General features: G+C 40.3%; 2 protein-coding genes across 3 annotated transcripts in view; one reads left to right on the top strand and one right to left on the bottom strand.

Moving 5' to 3' along the window:
• The window catches only part of ST3GAL6 (ST3 beta-galactoside alpha-2,3-sialyltransferase 6), a gene marked incomplete at its 3' end in the record, with an annotated part of 29,300 nt that extends 15,166 nt beyond the window's left edge, over positions 1-14,134 (top strand). The window contains exons 5-9 of one of the 2 annotated variants that reach the window (XM_084232805.1): positions 5,212-5,307; positions 8,567-8,753; positions 8,845-8,982; positions 12,980-13,132; positions 14,048-14,134. In XM_084232805.1, the coding sequence (XP_084088931.1) occupies positions 5,212-5,307; positions 8,567-8,753; positions 8,845-8,982; positions 12,980-13,132; positions 14,048-14,134 (661 nt within the window). The remainder of the gene's footprint in view (positions 1-5,211; positions 5,308-8,566; positions 8,754-8,844; positions 8,983-12,979; positions 13,133-14,047) is intronic. The other variant, XM_084232806.1, reaches the window with a different exon arrangement.
• Positions 14,135-18,826: 4,692 nt separating this feature from the next.
• Positions 18,827-23,071, bottom strand: part of DCBLD2 (discoidin, CUB and LCCL domain containing 2) — a gene marked incomplete at both ends in the record, with an annotated part of 62,275 nt that continues 58,030 nt past the window's right edge. Inside the window, 2 exons of the mRNA XM_084231705.1 lie at positions 18,827-19,296; positions 20,680-20,817. Coding sequence (XP_084087831.1) covers positions 18,827-19,296; positions 20,680-20,817 — 608 coding nt within the window. The remainder of the gene's footprint in view (positions 19,297-20,679; positions 20,818-23,071) is intronic.

The following is a 23,071-nucleotide window of genomic DNA, read 5'->3' on the forward strand; positions in this document are numbered from 1 at the left end:
ACCTGCTGACCACTGTTAGGCTTGCGAGAAGTAGCATCCGCTGTGAGGCACAGGGGGACCGGTGCTGGGAACATGACCAGTGGATCTGCCATAGAGGGAATAACATGTTTAAGTGTATGTGATGCTGCTGAGGGAATAATGAATGTCACAAAACATTCAGAAAAGAAGACAGATCACGTTTGCTTCCGTGTATTGAGGGTGCTGGCATTTCCTTCTGCATTGACTAGTGATTCTTTTGGATGTGCCTGAATTGATGAGAAAGAGACCTTCACCTGGAGGAAGTGTACTCTCTTACCATTATTGTTTCAGCAGCTTTCAGATTTTCCATTAACAGGTTCAGGCACTCTGGAATGATTTTGTTTTCTGGGTGAGTAGTTTGGGGCATGTGCTGTTTCCAGGGCGCAGGAGGAAAGAACAGGTACCTGCTTCTCCAGACACAAAATAGAAAAATGACACCCACACTTAAAGTAACAACCAAGCCGATTTAAAAAATGCACAGCCTATGTATCAGGAAGTTTTAGATTGGAGGATACAGAAATGTAGTGAGGCAGGTCTTCCCTCTGGGAATCCCCATTCACTGCAGCTGTTTTGCATGAAAGTTGTGTTCATTAATTTTGGTGAAGTTATACAGTCACCCAAATGATACCTGGAGTTCCTGATTCACACCCCAGGAAACAGGGGAAGCAGGAACCCGGGCCAAGTGGAGGGTGAGTCAGCCCTTGCGTAATACGTGGAGACCTGCTGAGACATGAGGGGAGCCAGGAGTTACGACCAGGTGTGTGGGGGCAAATAGCGCGTCACCAACCATTTCACCTTTCCCAGAATCGAAATACTGCTTGCTGTTAAGAGGTTATTGCCCAAGAGTATTTCTAGGGACAACCCCAGGAGTTGCTAGTGTTATGTATGATCCTCAGTAAAATGTGTGGGCCTTGGCCATACCCCTTATCAGGCACAAAAGTGCAATTTCCTTGGCAAGATTTCTTTCAAAGGCATTGACAAACTTTTCCTACAACAATGGGCCTTGCTGCCTTCCCCTGCCCGCTACAAAGCTGACAGAGAAGGAAATATAAAGTGAAATCCCTAAAAACATGAATTGTAACACATCATTAGAACTGGAGCTCTTGAGTGAGATGGTGTCTGAATGATTGCTTTGCCCCTTTTATTTAAGATTTATTATTTTTTTTAAAGATTTATCTATCTATGCATACAAGAGCTGGGGCACAGGCCAGAGATGAAGGGGGTGAGAGGATTCACCAGAGACAGAGTGGGGAACAGAACAGGCAGACTGACTGAAACACACTGAGGGGAGCAGCGGGCGAGACAGGAGAGGTCTGCTGCACCATGTGGGTCTCTCTCTGGCCAGCCAGGGATCAAACCCATGCTGCAGAGGTTGTGGATTGCCTCATAGTGTGTTGCTCAAACCCTTGCACCATCAGGGAAGCCCAAGATTTATTTTATTTATGCATACAAGAACTGGGGTGTAGGCCAGAGTTACGGAGGTAGGATGGGCTGAGAGGATTCGCCAGAGACAGTGGGGAGCAGAACAGGCAGATCTTCTGAAATACACTGCTGAGGGGAGCAGCCGGGTAAGACAGCAGAGGTCTGCTATGCCATGTGGGTTAGCTCCCTGGCTGGGGATCTAACTCATACTGCAGACAGCTTCATACTGCTGAGACTTAGCTAGTTGTGCCACCAGGGAGGCCCTGCTTTGCCTTTTTACTAAGTCCTTGAAACTGCTGTGACCATAAGTGTGAGGGGACTGAGAGACTGGGTGCAAGGAGGGCAAATCCTGGGGCTGTTGTAGAAGAGACCTGGCTGTAGCCTTAACTCCCTCTTTTCTCTTGACTAGGAAGCTCCATAGGCCTGTGAGTGTGTGTGTGGGGGCTGTGTCATATTATCATCATGACAACAGACAACAGCTTCTCTCATGATGCTCTTCACCCACACGTGGATCACACCAAGGAGGCATTCCTGAGAACACTGCCATAGAGACTGTCAGGTTACTGCTGAACAGTGATTGTGGTTGTGTCTGGGAATGAGTTTAGTTACCTCTTTGGAGATCCAGCTTCAGAGATTGGGCTTCTGGTTCAAGAGTCCTTTGCTCCAGGATAAGAACCCTGGGGTTTGTTGGTAGCTGTGGCCTCTCCCTGGAAGGGGAGTGACCTCCAGCCTTTATTCCAGAAAGAGAGTTAATCTGGGCACCATGATAATAGATCTTCCCCCTCCACCTTCAGGAAGGTTACCTCACAGGATCAGTGCTACCACTGAGAGCTGGTCCTTTGCTAGCCGCTCTCCCTCCCGAGTGCCCAGCCTTGATCTGTGTGCCTTGGGGGAGGTGGAGGCAGCTGGGAGGTTTGGCCCCTGATTTGCAGTCAGTGGACCCCAAGGCTAGGGATAGAAAGGTCAAGCAAGCTGGGTGTGGGGATTGCCTCTGCTCCTTGGTGGCTCTGGTGTGAAGAGAGGAGGATTTTGAATATTTTCTAGTGTTCCCATCTCCCCCCTGCCACCTGCCCACAGAGCATCTTTGAAAAAGTAACCTTCCTGGGCCTCCCCAGTGGCGCAGTGGGTTGAGCGCTGCGCAGTGAAGCTGTCCACAGCCTCAGCAGTGCAGGATCCTGGCCGGCCAGTAAGAATCCCACATGGTGAGGGAGACCTCTCCTGTCACACCCGCTGCTCCCCTCAGCAGTGTATTTCTGTCATCTGCCTGTTCTGCTCCCCATTCTGTTTCTGGTGAATCCTCTCACCCTCCTGCGCCTCTAGCCTGTACCCAAGCTCTTGTATAAAAATAAATAAATCTTTAAAAAAAAAAAAAAGAAAAAGTAGCCTTCCTGGAATAGGGAATAATGTTACATTTGCAAATAAAAGCATTTAGGGGTAGTGTCCCTTTCATAGTTAGGGCCAAAACAAAAGGAGTTTGAAAAGAAACAAGTGTAGGGCATCTTGTAATGCAAGCATCTCTGGAACACACAGGGGGTGTAGGGCCACAACCTCAGAATGACTGCTGGGCTCCCCTTCCCCCGAGACAACACTCCCTATCCCAGGCTGTGCCTTCTGTGAAATTCTGACTCTTCTTGTTTCTATAAAAAAATACACTGGCTTAGGCATGATTCTTTAATATTAGGGAGTTTAGAGCCCCAAATTAAAATGTATAAAAAAGTTTAAAGTGTTACAAACTTATCAGATAAATAGATAAGCTAAACAAATTCTAAGTTAAAAAGGGAGTCATGAATATAGGGATGTGGACACTGTCTCTTTCAACCTGACAGGGCCAATGCTTAGCTGTTTTCAGTGGCTCCTGTATTCCTGTATTCTCTGTTTAAATATTGTACAATTTTGCTACTCATTAATTTCTGATAAGCCTGACAGTCTGGAGTTTATCTGCTCTGCTGATTTCATGGTTCTTAGAAAGTTTATTTTTTTGCCGGGGGTGGGAGTGGGGGGCGGCTCCCAAGTGGCATAGGGGTTAAATCTCAGTGCTATCACACTCACCACTGGCCTGTGTTCCATCCTGGCCAGGGAGCTAATCCATAGACCTTTCCTGTTTCACCCTATGTTCCCCTTAGCATTGTATTTCAGAAGATCCACCTTTTCTGCTCCCCATTTTGTCTCTGATGAATCCTCTCACCCCGCACGTATGGACTATACCCCAGTTATTCTATGCACAAATAAGTAAATCTTAAAAAATACCCAAACAAACAAATTACAGGGCCTCCCTTGTGGCCTAAGGGTTAGTCTCGGTACTAGCTATCAAGCTGTCTCCAGCAACTGTGGTATGAGTTCTATCCCCAGCCAAGGGCCATGGAGGTGACCCACATGGTGCAGCAGACCTTTCCTGTCTGGCCCGCTGCTCCCTCAGTAAATCTGCCTGTTATGCTCCCTTTTCTGTCTCTGGTGACTCCTCTCACTCTCTCCCCCTTCCCTGCACCTCTGGCCTGCACCCCAGTTCTATGCAAAACAAAACAAAAAACAAAACAAACTTTGATTGTTTCTATTCCTGTATCATGAAGGCCCTGGAAAGACAGTCTCAACAGGCTTCTCCTTTCTAGTTCTGACTTTTAAGGAGAAGGACATGATATACTTTGTCTTTTCCAGGTGGGGCCTGTGGTGATAGATGGCTGACAGTAGGTAGGGCACAGCCATGTACTCAAATAACTGATGGGACGTGAGCCATATGGCCCTCGGCTGACTCCAGCTAGCGTGGGTTATCTCCCCTTTCCGCGCTACTTTGCAGCTCTTTGCCAGCAACACAGAGTGACCTCGTAGTATGTATTGGTTATGCCCACAGACCAGCACATTTGGGGTCTGAAGTGAGCATGGGCTGGTACAAAGATGCTGCACTTACCCCACTGGATGGCATGGGGTTCATCTCTGTGCATACATCGCAGAGCTAGAACCTCAGGACATGGCATGGGCAGGCTGGTGAAGAATGTACACGTACGTAACATTCAACACACTCGTATCCGTGTTAATAGGCAGGATCCTATGTCAGTGGTGCTTTTGTAGGCCTGAATCCAAATCCACAAGGTCATTCTTTGTAGCATGCCTTTGAAATGATACCTGACAATTTTCTGAACCTTTTTTTGTTTGTGAAAAGGGGTATCAGGCTCAATTATCTCAGTGGGTGGTTGTGAAAATGAAATGAGAGACTGCGTATAGACTGGTAAGAGTTAATAATTGCTGCTTCTGTGACATAATATGTAATGTTACTTCTTGATCTTGTATTTTAATAATTTATCCCTAGGTCTTTTTTTTTTTAATTTTTTTTTTTAATAGAGGCATGTTTTATTTATTTATTTGTTTGTTTGTTTGTTTGTTTATACATGCACTGGGTACAGTCAGAAGCGCGGGAGGGTGAGAGAATTCACCAGAGCGGGAGGCAGAGCAGGCAGAAGGACCGAAGTACACTGCTGAGGGGAGCAGCGGGCGGCAGGAGAGGTCTGCGCGCCATGTGGGACCCTCCTCCGGTGGCCGGGGAGCAGCCGGGGATTGAACCAGCGCCGCAGAGGCCGTGGGCAGCTTCGCAACCCAGCACTCAACCGCTGCGCCACCGGGGAGGCCCTATCCCTAGGTCTTTAAGTCACAAGTGGTTCTTTTCCTACAAGTGTAACAAGTGCAATTTGGCAATGGGTTTCTGAAGATTCGAACAGGTTTTATAATCACCCAGTTCTGTTAAAAATAGCTCAATTTCTCACTTATCTATTTGCCCAACAGCGTGCCATGTAAAAAGTGCGTGGTGGTTGGTAATGGAGGAATTTTGAAGAATAAGACATTAGGGGAAAAAATTGACTCCTACGATGTAATAATAAGGTAAATATATTTGCTATTTGCTGACCTACAACTGTTTCAAAACAAAATGGTTTCCTTAGAGCTGTGCTTTAAACAAAAGGGGAATTGTTTTCATGTTTATATACATTACACAATCTCATCTTTCAGTTGTTGGTTAAAGGTGGCCCGATTTCATGTCATTCATTTAGCAAATACTTATATGGACCCCTTAATATGCCAGAAATGGTTATAAATACATTTGGTTGGTAGCAATGAAAAATATCCTTGCTCCCTCTGAATTAAAAAAAAATGTGATGATGATTAATTACTTTAGATGGTTGGGCTCTGAGGAGGAGGCATCTACGCTGGACCCAAGTTACCATGGAGGTGTAGCCCCGGGAAGGTTGAGCAATGCAGGAAGTGAGAATGTTTGTTGCAGCTTCTCAGGAGGATGTGAGCCTGGCTGTGGGAGTTGCAGTGAGAAAACTAGTGTGGATGGAGGGCAGCAGGCTATGCCAGGCTCTCTAAGCTTAGACTCTAGGATTTTAAGGAATTTTTGGAAGATTTTTAAGCAAAAGTGTAATGCAATCTGGTTGTCTTTAACATAGTATGGCTGTATCTTGAGCAATGGCAGGTGAGAGACTAATGAGGTCAGGTATGTTGCTGTGACAGGCAGAGATGGTGGTGGCTTAGAACAGGATAGTCATGGGAAAGGAGGTACGTGGATATAGACTGAGACATGTTTTAGAGGTAGAGTTATCAGAATTTGTTGCTGTATTTATTAGATATGGTTTTAGTTGAGGGTGGCTGGAATAGCGGTACCATTTATTGCATTGGGGAAATTACAGTGGCAGTAGGCTTCAAGGAGAGTCACTATTTCTCTGTAGACAGGCTAGCTTTAAGATGCTTATTAGATTTGCCTGGTTAAATCAAGAAGGGAGGTAGATAAATATGATGAACTCTTGATGGTCAACAGTGTAGAAGCTGTATTTAAACCATAAACTGGCTAAAGATAACCCAGGGAGAGAAGAGTAAGAAGAGGTCCCTGGACTGAGCATTGGAACACTCAATACTTTAGAAGCAAAGACAAAGGAATAAAAGAGATGGAGAGGATCCTTCAGTAAGGCAGGAAGAAAGTCAGGAGAAAGGTGAGCACAGACACCAAGAGAGCACTGTGCTTTCAAACAGAGGGAAGGATTGAACAGGTCACATGCAGGTGACAGGTCATGCAAGATAAGGACAGAGGTGGTCATTGGATTGGAAGCCTGAAACTGGGCACTCATGACAAAAGCAGGTTTGGAGACGGGAAGTGAGGGCAGTCGTGCGATTGAAGTGGGTTGAGGAGAGAATGCAAATGAGAACAGAGAGATACCAGCATGGGCACTCTTAGGAGAAATTTGTGGAGTTGAGAAATCACATCATAGGTGGAGATGGTTATGGACTCAAAGAAGAATCTTCTGTTTTGTAATATGCAAGAGCATATTAATAAACTGTTGGAAATGAGTAGACAAAATGGTTGGTTTGGTAAAGAGGGGCTGGAGTTTGGTGCAGAGTATGGTTGATCCTCTGTAATGGAAATGAAAATCAGGGTTGTGGTTACAGTTTCCCAGTGTCCCGCACATATAGTTACGGGAAAATGGGGCCATCTCTGTTTCTATTTGTTTGTTGAAATGTTGGGGTGAGGTCCTCCTCTGTAGGTGGGTGTGCTTTGAGAGTGTCTGTGCATAGTCTTTTGAGAGGGAAAGCTTTTACAGTGGGGGCAATACTTCAGGGTCACCCAGCAGTGTTTGCAGGATTTGCTGGGGTACAATTTTACAAACATTTCCACAGAGCAAGGCGATCTTATTTTCTGTTTATCCCTTTTATTTTATTTTTTTAAAGATTTATTTATTTATTTATACAAGCACTGGGTACAGTCAGAAGCGTGGGAGGGTGAGAGAATTCACCAGAGCCAGAGCGGGGAGCAGAGCAGGCAGAAGGACCGAAGTACACTGCTGAGGGGAGCAGCGGGCGGCAGGGGAGGTCTGCGTGCCATGTGGGATCCTCCTCCGGTGGCCGGGGAGCAGCTGGGGATCGAACCGGCGCTGCAGAGGCTGCGGGCAGCTTCACAACCCAGCGCTCAACCGTTGCGCCACCGGGGAGGCCCCAGTTTATCCCTTTTAAAGCTGTGAAAATTTACCCACATAAGTTTTGAAGCACTCACAAATTTCATTTTTTAAAATCTGATCACCTAGAACCACAGCAAGTCCTTGTGGGAAAATATCACAGCACATTATGAAAGTCACTTCAAGTGTTACTAAGACTGTTTTATGTTACATAGTCAGTGGCAAAGGTGAAACAGTGTTTATGCTCCTAGGGGACACGGTTGTGGAAACAAAGCATTCCTTTTAGTAGCATGCCTTCATTACATGCATAAATACTGCATGTCTAACCTTGGCATTGGGCATACACAACCCAACAGTGGATCCTTTGTGGTTTTTAGTTCACTCTAGCAATAGACATTCACTTAATTGCGCTTGGCTATAATACAGCAATTTTTATTAGTAGTTTATTTCAGATTGCAGCAATTTTTTTAAAAAAAGATTGATTTATTTATGCATGCAGGAGGGTGAGAAGATTCACCAGAGACAGACCGGGGAACAGAACAGGCAGACTGACTGAAATACACTGCTGAGGGCAGCAGCAGGCAGCCAGGAGAGGTCTGCTGCTCCATGTGGGTTGGGTTGCTCCCTGGCCGGCCGGGGATCCAACTCAGAGGCTGCGGATTACTTGATAGCGCAGTGCTTAACCCCTTGCGCCACCAGGGAGGCCCAGATTGCAGCAATTTTGATGGGACTTCACTTTAAATGTGATTACTCTCGCCTGTCAGTCACTTAGACACAGGGCCATGTCCTACATATGACTCTGTAACCCTGGGCAAGTAACTTTATCTCTGGAACCTCAGGGCCCTTATCTGTACATCTAAGAGGTTTTGTCTGGTTATTGGTGTCTTAGCTCTAGTGTACTGTGGTTCTGTGTTCCCATTTGTTTTATTTAGTCTTCAGTTTCCCTGGAGGTAATACTGAATTATCAGTGGCCCCACTATTTTCAAATAAAAGGAATACTTCTGCCTTGCATCAAGCAGCTGCCACAAGAAAGGGAATTATCTCCTTGGCTGTTAGCGTGAAACACGACAGCTTGTGGCTCCTGAGCACTGACTATAGGGCTGATGATGCTGGTCCAATTCTGAAGCGTCTGAGAACTGGGATGGAGAAGGCTCAGACTGCACTTGTCTACAAATCTTGTGTTTTACCACCCACAGGATGAATAATGGTCCTGTTTTAGGACACGAAGAGGATGTTGGGAGAAGGACAACCTTCCGACTTTTTTATCCAGAATCTGTTTTTTCAGATTTCAGTCACAACGATCCTAATACTACAGTGATTCTCACTGCTTTTAAGCCACTTGATTTAAAGTGGCTGTGGGAATTGTTGACAGGTGGCAAAATAGTAAGTTGGCAAAATCAATCTACCTTAATACTTTTTTTCCTTAAAAAAAGATAAACAATGTTGTGTTTTCTATATTCTTATTTTACTGCAGAACATTAATGGTTTTTGGAAGAAGCCGGCCTTAAACCTGATCTATAAACCCTATCAAATCAGAATACTAGATCCTTTCATTATCAGAATGGCAGCTTATGAACTGCTTCATTTCCCAAAAGTGTTTCCCAAAAATCAGGTATGTACTTTTGTTCATTTTCACATGAAAGACGGCTGGGGTGGGTTGGCACGTCCTGGGGCTCCCAGACTGCCTGAGGACTCTGCCTTGTGAGGTGGCCTCTGAGGGCCAAGTCTGAGTGAGTGAAATAAGATATCTGTGGATACTGTTTCTCAGGTTGCAAAACCAAACCAAAAAAACCAAACCAAAAACAACAACAGCCTTTCCAAGGGCACTTCTGGGGTGCCTTTCAGCATGCCTCGTGGCTCAGCTGCCACGGTCTTATCCTCAGTGCTCTGAGGTGAGGTGTGCTTGATCAGGGAGAGGACAGCTAATGGGCAGGCTCCTGGACTCAAGGGAGCAGGACTGGCCTCAGGACATGTGTGTGATCTTTCAGGATCCAAAGAACTGATGCACTCTGTGATAACAGTATCACAGGAATGCCAGAGGAAAAGGTGAGAAAGGACGATAAGGTAGTCCAGAAATATTTCTGCAGTCATGGAGAGACTTTGGCAGTGACTTATCAAGAAATGGTAATTTTAGCAATGTTGAGATTTCTGGAAACTCCAAATTCTTTGATTAAAACCCACTGACTTTGACTTACAGCGTGTTTGTCCAGGAGGCAACTCTTGACCCATCATGTCTGATGTGTCTCCCCTTTGAAGCTTGAGTACTGTAGAACATAACTCAATGGAAATGAGGTTTTCCATATTTGCAAAGTAGCGGAAATGCAAAGAATTAAACATACACCATGTGTCTTTTTTTGGCATGATAAAAATTATAAGAAATTCTAAAGTATTGCATGCTTCAGATCAAGCAATTGACAAAGGGAAAAGAGAAAAAGAAATCCTACTCCTGTAGCATGCCTCCCATTTTTGCTTTTTATCTCCTAGACTATTTTCTAGGCATTTACAAACATGCACATATAGGCTTTTCACTGTTCAGTAGAATTTTGACTATATGATCGTTCTATTTGTTGCCCTTTAATTAACTCTTTCCCTAATTATGACCTTTTAGGTTTGTATCAGCTTGTCTTGTTTCAAGGGCTCCCCCTTTTTTCCCTTCCCCCCTGCCCCTGCACAAATGTAGCAATGCACAGGGGTGTTTTTACACACTTGTGTGATTTCTACAGGACAGACTCCTGGGAGTGCAATTTCCAAATCAGAGCATAAATACTTTATTTTTAAAGATTTATTTATTTACATCAACTAGAACCGAGGTATAGGCCAGAGGTATAGGGAGTAAGAGGATTCACCAGAGACAGAGTGGGGAACAGAACAGGCAGGCCGACTGAAATACACTGCTGAGGAGACCAGTGGGCAAGTCAGGAGAGGTCTACTGTGTCATGTGGGTATCTCCCTGGCCGGGGATCGAACTCGTGCTGCAGAGGGTGCAGATAGCTTCATAGGTTGCATCTTAACCCCTTGTACCACCAGGGAGGCCCAGAGCATAACTATTTTAAATGTTAACTCGACTTCTTAGTAATTTTGAGGGGAAAGGACAACTTCTTAAATGTATGTTTTGTGATTTTTCATCCCTTATTTTCTTAGCTGAGACATGATCAGATTTATCCCTTGCTTTTTGTTTTAGCTGTAGCATCTCTAAATCCAAACACACAGAAACACCCTGATCATCCTTAGAGATGATGCTAGAACATGTAACTAGATAAAAGCTCTGGCAGGACATGGTAGCTGAGAGGATACTACTATATTTCAAAGGAGAGGTCAGCCATGTTTGTTCAGAGAATAATCACAAATCATAAACCCTGGTTCTGGAAATAGGTCATATTGGTGATATGGGCAGAAAGGAAGAGAAGGAAAGCCTACTTGAATTGGGTTAGAGATATCATGGGAAATGAGCAAGTAGAGACAAATCTTTAATAATTTTGTCTTGAGAAAAAAAAAAAAAAAAAAAAAAAAAAAGAGTTCCGAGAAGTGGAGTAAGAATTGGAAGAGGCCATAAGATAAGAAAGTTAATTTTTAAAGGATAAGATGCTATGTTTGTGTGCTGGAGGGATGGCTCAAAAGAGGAAAACATTGATGAAGGGAGAAGGTGGATAACGGTAGAAGCAAAGTGACTGAGAAGTTAGAGGGGATAAAAAACAGTAGACTAGAGGAGATTGGCCACAGGTAGAACAGGGACATCTCGCTGAAAATATGGGTCAAGATGATTGATTTGAGTTGGAGGATGATATAGCTCATCTGCATGCTTCTGGTTTCTCTGAAAAATTATTGTCAATTCAAAGTAGCAAAGAGGAGAGGGCTATTGGAGGGTAGAACGTTGTTAACCTGAAGAGTAGGAATGGAAGCTTACTTAGGGAAATATAATTGGATTGGTAGATATACCGGATGTCCTCTTGAGACGTCAATCATAAATATAATGCGTGACCAGGCAAGTATATTGTTTCTTCTTGCCCTGTTCTGTTGCTGGGGTGTGGGCTTAACCAGGAATAAGTCTGTTAATAGAGGTTTTATGAGTGAAGAGTGCAGAAGGTTTATGTAAGAGAATAATTATAACCTTGATGAGTGAGTGTTCTAAGTTGTGAAGACAGGACTTAGAGGATGTGAAACGGGACAGTGATGGGAAAAATGTGACCGAATCAATGAGATTGGATGACTCCTGGATTGTTAACTACTAACTTCACTCTCCATCAGATGGTTAGGGCTTGAGGTGGGGTCACAGTTGTACTAGGGGTAAAGAAAAGCTCCTGCAAAAGGTTGTTAGCCTTTCAGACAAGCCTGCTTCCTGAAATTTAATTATGCTTTAAAAAATTTTTTCCTCAAAAATCATAATTAATCCTATGCAATCTCTATGGAGTCTGCAAGAAACATTTCTAAAGGAAATATCCTTAAATTGTTTGGTTTAAGATATATTTTGTTTTTGTTTTATTTTGCTAAGTCCTGCCTGTCTAACATCTATTACAGTATTTTTCAGGATATATGTAAATATAAAAGGGATGGCTGGATTTGATTTTGATGTTATTTTTAAATTAATAATGATCGAAATTGAGATTGTAGCTAAAATGTGTCTACATCTGAAATTTTTATTTTTTAGTCTGCAACTATTACAATTTGTCATTGAAACTCCTTTCCCTAGAGCTAAATTTATAATTAGAATTTTAAGAAATATTTTAAGGCTAACTTATGTGATGCTTCTATCCATTTGTAAATTAAGCTGTTTTATGTTTCATACACAGGTGCAAAATCCTCAGGCTTCACTTTTTTCACAAGGAGTCTAACTCAGCATGCCTTTTTCTTTGTTTTTTAATATCCTTGTTTTATCACAATATAGGATTTTTTTCCCTTAGGTGTTTTGACAAATTTCCCCACACCTAAGCACACACAGTCCACCATGCTCTCCTTCCTTTCCCTCCCGCCCCCAATCTATGATCACCTTTCAAAGTTGGTCTTAAAGTTTGTCTTTGCCGGATTCTTTTCTATTTTCTCTGTATGCCACATATAAGTGAAACCATCAGTATTTCTTTCTCCTCTGGCTCACTTCATTAAGAATAATTCTGTCCGCTTCTATCCATGTTGCCACAAATGGCATGAGTTTATCTTTTTTTGATTGCCGAGTAGTATTCCATGGTGTATACATTTCACAGCTTCTTGATCTACTCATCTGTTCTGGGTCATTTAGGTTGTTTTCATTTCTTGGCTATTGTAAATAGTGCTGCTATACCCATAGACGTGCAGGTTTCCTTTCAAATTAGTGTTTCTGTGTTCTTTGGATAGATACCTGGGAGTTGGAATTACTGGGTTATATGACAAATCCATTTTTAAGAGCAAGGCAGCAGTATCCTTTTCCTTGAGCCTTACAATATTCCTTCATTTGATAATTGTCCTCTGGGCTAATACTACAGTTGTTTTATTTAAAGATTAAGATTTCAATCACACCTTATATTCTTTTCAGTTAGGGTATTATCTGCTGTCCCTTTTAAAATAAGATTTAGCCAATCAAATATGTCTTGTAAACAATTATCTAGTTTGGATTCTTTAATTTTCATTTACTCTCCCAGAAACCCAAACACCCGACGACAGGAATTATTGCCATCACACTGGCATTTCACATATGTCATGAAGTTCACCTTGCTGGTTTTAGATACAACTTTTCTGACCTCCAGAGTCCACTGCACTACTATGGAAATGCCACCATGTCTTTGATGAACAAGGTAACAGAAATACATTTTTGTATAATCTTTGATGGAAAGCCTGTATTTCTTCTCACCCTGTCATTTTACGGAGGGAACAGGTCCTAAAAGGTTGTGGGCTTGACAGGGTTTCCAGACCTACTAAAGTACTGAAACTAGGACTCAAGTCCAGAGTTTTTACGTAGCAGCAATTCCCAATTTGTGGGAATAAGTATTAGTTATTGTCAAGTATCATCGAACCCGTATTATACTAAGCCTTATCTTAGATATTGCATCTTTCGTTATTAAAATATAGACATCCTGCCGTTTGAAATAAGACAAATTCACTTAAAAGCACAGTAAATGCTCATAGTAAATATTTTGTTGTATTTTTTTCAGTTATGTAGATGATAAAGTCTGTAACATTTTAGCCCCAGGAAAGAATTTTCACGCTCATCTTGCATAGAGAGTATTGGTGGTAGATTTGTTCCTTAAAGATTTTTAAATGACTAGATGGGAAGGATTAGTCTATTTTCCTAATTCACAGACTAGTGGAGCATCAAGATGATAGGATTAAATGTTACCTGTTTTGTTAGTGAAATATAAGATCAGTCCAGTTAAGGCATCATCCCCAAATACTATATATAAGCTGAAGTGAGTTTAATCTGGAAATCAATTTTTTTACATTTTAAGACACTTTGTTTTATTGAACTTCAACATATACTGTAAAATGCACTCTTGAGTGTATGGCTCAATAAATTTGTACATTCATATTATTTATGTAGATATAAAACATTTCTGTCACCCCAGAAAGCTGCCTCATGCCTAACACTAATGTCCCGTTTTCTTAAGTAACCTGTTACTGGGTTATTCAAAAGCTTTTAAGATTCAGTATATTCCATTTAATGTTAAGATCTTTATCCCAGTCTTAAATTTCTTTTTCTTTTTCTTCTTTAGAATGCATATCACAATGTGACTGCAGAGCAGCTATTTTTGAAGGACATTATAGAAAAAAACTTTGTAATCAACTTGACTCAAGACTGACGCTACAGACTCAGAAGAGGATGCTAATGCTAACAGTATTAGTTTTATTTTTATACTGCAATTTTTAGTTTAAAATGTTGGCTGCACTCATCAGAAAATTATGTATATTGTTTGCTGTTACCTGGTGATTCATAATCACCGGCTTAATTTGTGTGAATATATTTAATTTATGGAAACCAAGATATATTTAGATATATTTAGTTAAAATGTCAGGAAATGTTTTGTTTGCAGGTTTTTTTTTTAAAAAAGCTCGTTTTCTGAGATGTTTTAAATGTCTTTTATAGTAAACAAATTTAGTTTAGCACAACGAATTGTGAGTATAACATGACATTTTGAAGCATTTCTGACTACTGTAAATTGGTGAGGAACTGGCAGGTGCTTGGGCCTTGATGTGGTGAACTGAAATGACTTCAGGCCTATATCTGCATGATTGTTTAGTAGTTCCTTTCTGTTGTCTCTGAAGAAACTGAATCTTAAACCAGTTCTGAATACACAGGAGGGTTATGGAAACTGGCTTTCCCCCCTCCCCTGCAATTAAGTTACCATGATAATGATGAATAATTTGGTTATTCACTCAAAATAGTATCTTTACCAAAGAATGTAATTACTAAAGTTGTGACTATTTTAAGGAAATAAAGTTTAACTTTATACAAAGATGTTCAGCTAGGCAAGCTCAAAGGGAAAAATTCTTAAACATTTCTTGCCTGGTTTAATTTATTCACTAAATTAGGAAAGATGAAGATGATACAGTAAGTAAATCCTTAAGAAGAGTCAAGCTGTTTTTGGATTTAAATTGTATTTTCATGAAAAACTGAATTGTCCACATGATTAAATCTCAACTTCAAATGGAAAACTTACCTACGTGGGTGCACCAGAAAAGAATCCTGTGGGCTGCAGATAAGCCAGAGTGAGTCCTGCAAATGTGGTGAGCTCATCTTTTTTCCTATTTTAATGAATGTGACCAAGTTAACTGGTGGAGGGGTGCAAAGATAAAGGAAGAGCAGTAGAAGTCATTAGGTGGAATTAAAATCTGTTCAAAGAGGTATGAATTGAAAGCTGATCTTTCAAACAATTATCACTGTGCAATACTTAATGGTGTTACTGAACCCTCTGTAAAGAGGTTTGTACGGCGTAAAATATTAGATCAGGTTCAGAAACAGGAATCAATGAAATAATTAAAAGCTGACTAAAAGGGAGAAAACTAAGGTAAGTTAGCCAGATTAATTATGGATCATGTTAATATCTGCATATGGCCACATGTGGACTCCAGTCTAGTACCTGCCTTTTCCACCTTGGTTTCCTTTGATTCTTCTAAACTTGAGGTACAAAAGGCAAGTGGACTCTACATACAGAGTTCTCATACCACACAGCTCTATGATGTTCAGCTGAGGGAAAGTAACTTGGGCTTAAGAATGACACTGGCCATAGAACAAGTCCAAAATAAATGGTGGCATTTTCAGATGTTACTGGTCATGATATCTCAGTGTTAACACTGAATCTGGCATTTTCTGTAATAGGAGAAAAGCGTACCAACCTCAGAGCAATACATATATACAATTTATTAAAAACACACAAACACATTAAAATCTCACTATTTATACAATCTAAATTCTAGCAACATATACAAATACTGAGTGACTACAGTACATGCCGAGGTAAGAAAAGTACATTCTGGGAGATTATCACTGACACTCAAGCCATTTTTATTTCCAATATGCATTTCATACATGTTTTTTCCTACCTTTCCCAGCACCCCCTACCCTCCCTCCCCACCACCAAAAAAAAAAAAAAAAAAAAAAAGATGAAAAAACTAGTCACAAGTTGGATTAAATAAGAGTTGGTGCCACAGTTAACCTAAAAAGTGTATTAAATAGCACGCAACTCTTATTTAGGTTTTGCAGTTTAGGGACTTCAAGTTCAAACTGAGAAGCAGGGACAAGGTAATTTTGTTTCAGGTAGAGCTTCACGTTTCTTATGGTGGTTTCAAAAGCTCTCTGTCTATCCCACCTACTCAGTTCTAATTTTATCATCTGACATGGTGTTTCTGTATTGCTCTTGCTCTCCAGGTAACAATGTGGAGCCAAGGCAGAGAAGTTCAACCATTATCACTTTCCATAGAATTATGTCACGTTTAGATGAGCTCATTTCCTGCTCCCCCTGGGGGGAGGAAGGGCAAGTATATGCATAATGTCAACTTCAATTACTGTATATAAAAAATTTTCTACTCGAACCATTTCATCAGTGAATAAACCCATTGTTCAATGCAAAGTGCAAATAGTGAAACATGAACTTAAATAACTGGACTAGATCCTGCACATACAATAGGATCTATTTACTTATAGCTTTTAATAAAATATAAATCAGCATTCACAATAACTGTGCTGGTTTCCTAAGATCAAGTAACAGCGAAGTTAGTGTAATTTTATGAAACCTATAATGGCCACATTTGCTACACCACTGTCTGATTCTACTTTTATAATTGTATTGGAAAAAAAATCCAATAAAACACAGTGACTTAATTCTTGAAACACCTAAAAGACTTAAAATTCAGAATTTTTTATGGTTACTTTCACAGTTGTTACTTGATTGTCTCCAAAGCTATATATATATACATGACATAAAAAGTAGAAAAACAACAAAAACACCAATTCTTCATTACTATGAAAACAAAAACTCAAAAGTACAAAACCAGAATCACCCTTTGTATCAGGCTCAGCTCTTCATTTGGAAAGTAAGATATATAAAAGTAGTAAAAACTTGTGTAAAAATCATTGGTAGTTTAACAGCAGAGTGGCAATTATGAATCAAGTCTTAAAGTATGATTATTTAAAGAAAACATTTGCCTCAAAGTTCCATGGGAAAAACAATCAGGTGCACACAATTACATAAAAATAGCAAGCATCTTTGGAAAAATGAAATAGTTACTGGAAACATTTCTCTTAAAGCTTCAAACAGGCATGATTTGAAGAAAAGTATATTCTCTGTACTAAACATGAATAAAAAAATAAAGCAATTGGTTTACTCTCTTCCCACCTGAAAGGGGATGACTGCATTAATACATGTGCTTTACACATTCATATGTTTTAAAAAGTTCAATATCTGTGCTTTTTGTTTCAAATATTTTGAAACAAAATATGTTCTGGTGTGGACAAGAAAAAGTAAATGAAAATAAATCCAACAATCACACAACTAGAAAGCAGAAATCAATAGTTCTGTTTTTGATCACTGATATTCTCGGAAGCAAGCAAAATGACCACTGTCCATTGTTATTCCATTTAGTGACTTGACATAATTTGGAGGCAGGGCAAAAGAAATGACTAGACCTTCGTGAGAAAATACATCTCAATATTAAATCTAAGTCTGTAGACTAAGATTTACAGAAGAGGGAATGTCAAATTTATATATTTTAATCATGTCACCTTGACAATCTAAAAGGTGGTTTTAATACTACATGAAGAAATTGAAGATGACTTCTGGACAAGTGACAAAGAAGTTGCCCAGAGGTATAAAAAATAAGACCTGAATATTCACTTGCTAGGATGCAATCACATCTGTTCCCTAGATTTGAGATATAGGGCTACTCACCAGACAGATGAGGGCACAATCATGCAGAGCTGAAGAATACATCTGGGTTTATATTATTATAGTTTACCATGAAAATTTTTAAAATTCTATTTAACAGTAAGATAGCTTGAGATTAAAAATCTTTAGTGAAAGAGGACAAATTCTGGTTACTTCTCGGCAGAATGATTTTGCCTTTCACTGTCATAAATGTAAGTATTTATGGGGTTCACTTAAAAGTCAAGTTTTAATCATTCTCCTAAGGAAATTCCCACTGCAAATACAGTTGGGTGCAAGGGACAAAATCGCCTTTATAACTTTAAATTGTAAAGTTGTTCCTGTTTCCACAGAGAAGTATACTTAGGATAGATTCATGAAGTTGATAAAGCAATCATTACCCACTGGGGGGAAAAAAAAGTCTTATAAACTTAACAGAGTTGGCCTCCAAGGACCCCAGGAGGAATAAGCAGGCATGAGACCAAGCCATGTACCATGAAGTGTTAAAAGCTCTTAAGGGTGTTGAAAGTGAAAAAAAAAAAAAAAAAAAAGTCACCCTGCTCATTACAAGTCAGTTTCCCAGCTACAGATTTTCCTAAGGAAAAGACAGACAACTGCATATGATTGCAGTCAAAACAATGATTCTATCAATTTTTTAAAAATCCAGAAAACAATACAGGAGTAAAAGAGGAGGAAATCATGATAGTACCTACCTTTCACAAAGAGTAAAATTTCAAGCCATTAGACATTTCTAGAACAGTACCATGCATTATTGCCAGTCAGGCTTACAGAGCCATCTCTTAAGTTCATTAATGTATCTGCAGCATTGGTAATAAATACGTTCAGTGATTAATTTCTTTGAAGTGCATAGTAGGAAGCCTTTTCTGTATTAAAAAGTGTCTTACAGTAGTAACAAACAGGATGTTCAAAATGTAATAGGCAAGCAGTAACTGCCACATAACACTTTTAAGAGCAAGATGGCAAGATTAGTAGTTTCCTGTACCTCGGGCATCACATTTCCTCCAACCACATCTGTGACAGATACATAATACATTCTATATATTACTACCACTAATACAAAAAAAACAAGGCCATGTGCTTTAAAATGATGCTTTGTAAAAAGCAGCATCACCCTCAAAGGATTTCTTTAAAAACATCACATTCACCATCCCTCCCTGCTCCTGATACCTCCTGTGTGCTCTGTGGCACCTGATACACCATTTCCTCTGGCGCACTTGGGCCCTGCTTCCCACCTTTTGGGGTATCATACTGGGCCTGGGCTGAGGAACAGCTGTCAGTCCTGGAAAGAAGAGTGTTGTATGTTCCCACTAAAGGGGGAGGCTGGTTTCCTGTACCTTTGAAAGTAGACGTTGAAGGCAGACCAACTGAAGCTGTGGGGTGTCCTGATATATCCATGACGATTGGGGTTGCATATTCTGGCCCAGTAATTGGGAGTGGTTCAGCATAGGCATGATAGACTTCTTGCACAGGAGAGTTGTAAGGATCGAGGTCAGCGTAGCCCACTTCTTTCCCTTCTTCTGGTTTAAAGGTAGATCTTGGATGGAGTGTGCCAACAATTCCTCCCACAAGTGGCTGTGCATATTCTATAGATACCACAAAACATGACAAAAAAGTTATCTCCCTTATACAGCAATCAATTAAGGGTGGCAGGTATAGGTTCACACTAAAAGCACTTCTTTATGGCACTTTTGCAGCTATCAACACAGACCTATGGATGTCCCTGAAAGAAACATCTTAAAAAATTAACACAGTACGTTAATATGCCAGAAAGCCTCCTTCATCTATTTTTGCATGAACAGTGTTCTTTACATGTATAGATAGTATTTTATAGGAAAAGAAATATTCCATGGTTGCTATAATATCAGTCTTGAAAAATGATTTGAGTTTTTCTTCCTTTTCCAATATTAGGAAATGTTTAAAATAAATATGTATTTGATTAATTTGATAAATACTGTAAGGCTTGCTATAGCTTCCCTACTCCTTTTAATACCCTGATAGCCCCAACAAAACCCAGGCAAACAGACAAAATGCCCAGAGTTTTCAGAAATTAATGCCCCAATTTTGAACAGAACATCTAAGACACACAAATAACTCTCAAGGTCATATTTTTATAAAGTCCTTCCAGGGCCTCCCCAGTGGCGCAGCGGGTTGAGCGCAGCGCTGTGAAGCTGTCCGCAGCCTCTGCAGTGCAGGTTTGATCCTGGCCAGCCAGCGAGAATCCCACATGGCATGGCAGACCTCTCCTGTCGTGCCCGCTGCTCCTCTCAGCAGTGTATTTCTGTCGTCTGCCTATTTTGCTCCCTGCTCTGTCTCTGGTGAGTCCTCTCACCCTTCCGCACCTCTGGCCTGTACCCCAGCTCTTATATAAATAAATCTTAAAAAAAAAATGACAACAACTAACATTTAAAAAAAAAAAGTCCTTCCAGAGGCCTTCCTGGTGGCATAGTGGTTAAGTCTCAGAGCTATCACTTTTACGGTCTGACTTCGATCCCTGGCCAGGGAGCTAACCCACATGGCGTAGCAGACCTCTCCTGTCTCGCCCACTGCTCCCCTCAGTAGTATATTTCAGTCAATCTGCCTGTTCTGCTCCCCACTCTCTGATGAATCCTCTCCCCCGCCCCTCCCCCACCCCACACCTCTGGCTTACACCCCAGCTCTTGTATGCATAAATAAATAAATCTTTGTGTGTTTCAGTGGGTCTGCCTGTTCTGTTCTCCACTCTGTCTCTGGTGGGGCCTCTCACCCTCCCGCACATCTGGTCTGTACCCTGGTTCTTGTATGCATGAATCAATAAATCTTAAGGAAAAAAAAAATATATATATATAAATAAAAAGTTCTATCTTTGGAACAACAGCTCATCTCTTACACATGAAAAAGGTAAAAGACACTGTAAATCCCAAAGCAGTTTACAGCAAGCACAGCAGCTTCTCCCTCTACCATGTGTCTGAAGGCTACCATGTCATTACCTGCAGAGTCTGTCTGCAGCACTGTGGTGACTTCTCTTGGGCTCAAGTGATTAACCTCACTACTGCTGTAGCGAACTGGAGTTTCCTCATGTTCCACAGATTTGGCAGGGAGAAACTGCTTCATTCCTTTCCACCAACCTTTATTGTGATTGTAAGCAAAAGAGATCACTGAATAAAAACCAATGTCTGAAATAACCATATGTTAAAACAGCATATTGAGGAACAAATTCTATTGCTTTCAAGTCATTTCTATAACAAGTACCTATACAAATTAGCCTTTATGCTTGAGTTTTTATTTATTTTTTCTTATTTGTATTTGCTACCCGTATTATGGTAAAATAAGAAAATGTGTCAGATTCACCATTAAATGTACAGCTCAGTGGTATTAAGGACATTCACATTGTTGTGCAACTATCACTGCTATGAATTCAGCAAAATAACAAGACAGAGTCAACACTCAATAATCAGTTGCATTTCTGTACACAATGAACAATCTTAAAGTTACAAAAAAAATCCATTTACAACAGCATTAAAAGAATAAGATGCTTAGGAATTAACCAATTAGATGAATGACTTGTATAACAAAAACGATAAAACATTGCTGAAAGTGCTTCAAGAAGATATAAACGAATGGAGCACCACATCCCATATTCATGGATTGGAGAGCTTAATAGTTTAGATGTCAGAACTACCCAACATGATCAACAGATGAAATGCAACCCCTTCAAAATCCCAGTGACATTGTTTGCATAAATAGAAAAAGCCATCCTAAAAGTCATGAGAAATTTCAGGGAACTCTGAATAGCAGAACAGTCTTGAGAAAAATAAAAAAACTGGAAAACACACACTTCTGATTTTAAACCTTATTACAAAGTTAGTCATCGAAATTGTGGTATTGTCATGACAACCAACATATATAACTAGTGAAACAATAAAAAAACCCAGAAATAAAGCCTTACAAATACAGACAAAAGGCTTTTGACAAGGCTGCCAAGATCATTGGGAAATGTATACTATTTTCAACTAATGATGCTAAGAAAGCTTAATCTCTACAAGCAGAAGACTGAAGCTGAATTCTTACTAGCACCATATACAAAAATAAATTTAAAACTGACCAAGGACCAAACCTGTAAGACCCAGAACAATAAAACTCTTGATACTGGGTTTGGTAATGATCTAAGGGATATGACACAGAATACACAAACACAAAAGAAAAAAAATAAATTGGACTTCATGAAATTTTTTTTTTCATTAATGTATCTTTTTTGTGAAATCTTTAAGATTTAGCTCTTTAAGGGTAGGGTAGAATTCACTAGTGAATCTATCAGGTCCAGGACTTTATTTTGTTGGGGTAAGATTTTAGACCTTTGATTCAAACTCTTTACTAGTTATATGTCTATTCAGATTTTCTATTTCTATGTGATTTTTGTCTTGGTAGGCTCTATGTTTCTAGGAATTTATCTGTTTGGTCTAGTTATCTAATTCTTTGGTGTAAAATTGCTTACTGTACTCTCATAATCCTTTTTATTTCTATAACAAAGGAAGCTATGTACCCATTTTCATTTCTGATTGTAATGCTCTGTGTCCTTTACCCTTTTTTTTCTTAGTTTATCTAGCTAATGGGTTTATGTATTTGGTGATCTTTTTTAGGAACCAATTTTTGGTTTCACTGACTTTATTGTTTTCCCATTCTCCATTTTATCTCCAATATTTACTATTTCCTCTCTTCTGGTAGCTTTGGTTTTAGTTTGTCCTTTTTCTAGTTCCTTAAGTTGTTCAAACTTATTTTTTCAGAACATGGTAGGCATCTCTACCAAAAGCACATACTATTATGGACATAGTTTGTCTACTGGAGGGTTAGTTTTAATAAGTTTTTCTTAGAAAGTATTTTCTAACACCCAGCCTGGGGAGCTGGCAGCACGTGATGTGTCCCACCACTGCTCTTTCCTGCCATGGCCTCAGCTGTGATTGGTTTTTTGGATCCTACCAGTTTTTCCAGTAGTAAGCCTACGAAGGGGGAGACCTGTAGGCTACGAAGGGGATGACCTCTGATGTCACCTGCAGCAAGCTGCCACACAGAACAGGAATTCATGACAATTCTTCATGGTAGAGAGGGCAGACCTCACAGAATTGCTGGACTCCACTTGGTAAATATCCATGGTAACAACTCACTGTATTGCCAGGACCTCAGTCTTGTGCTTCTTACACAATGTTTGTAAACACTAGGAGGAAAACTAGTTTCCTCAAGAGAAACAGAAAATTGGGACACTAGGCAAGTTTTCCAGAAGAAAAAAGAATAAGCATTTTATAAGAAATTCTTACTCTCCACTTCATTAGTGACTAGAAAAGAGTTTGCAGAAGAATAACGCTATTTTTCTAACAGTGCTGAGAA

This window comes from Talpa europaea, assembly GCF_964194135.1.
Source record: "Talpa europaea genome assembly, chromosome: 4".
NCBI lineage: Eukaryota > Metazoa > Chordata > Mammalia > Eulipotyphla > Talpidae > Talpa > Talpa europaea.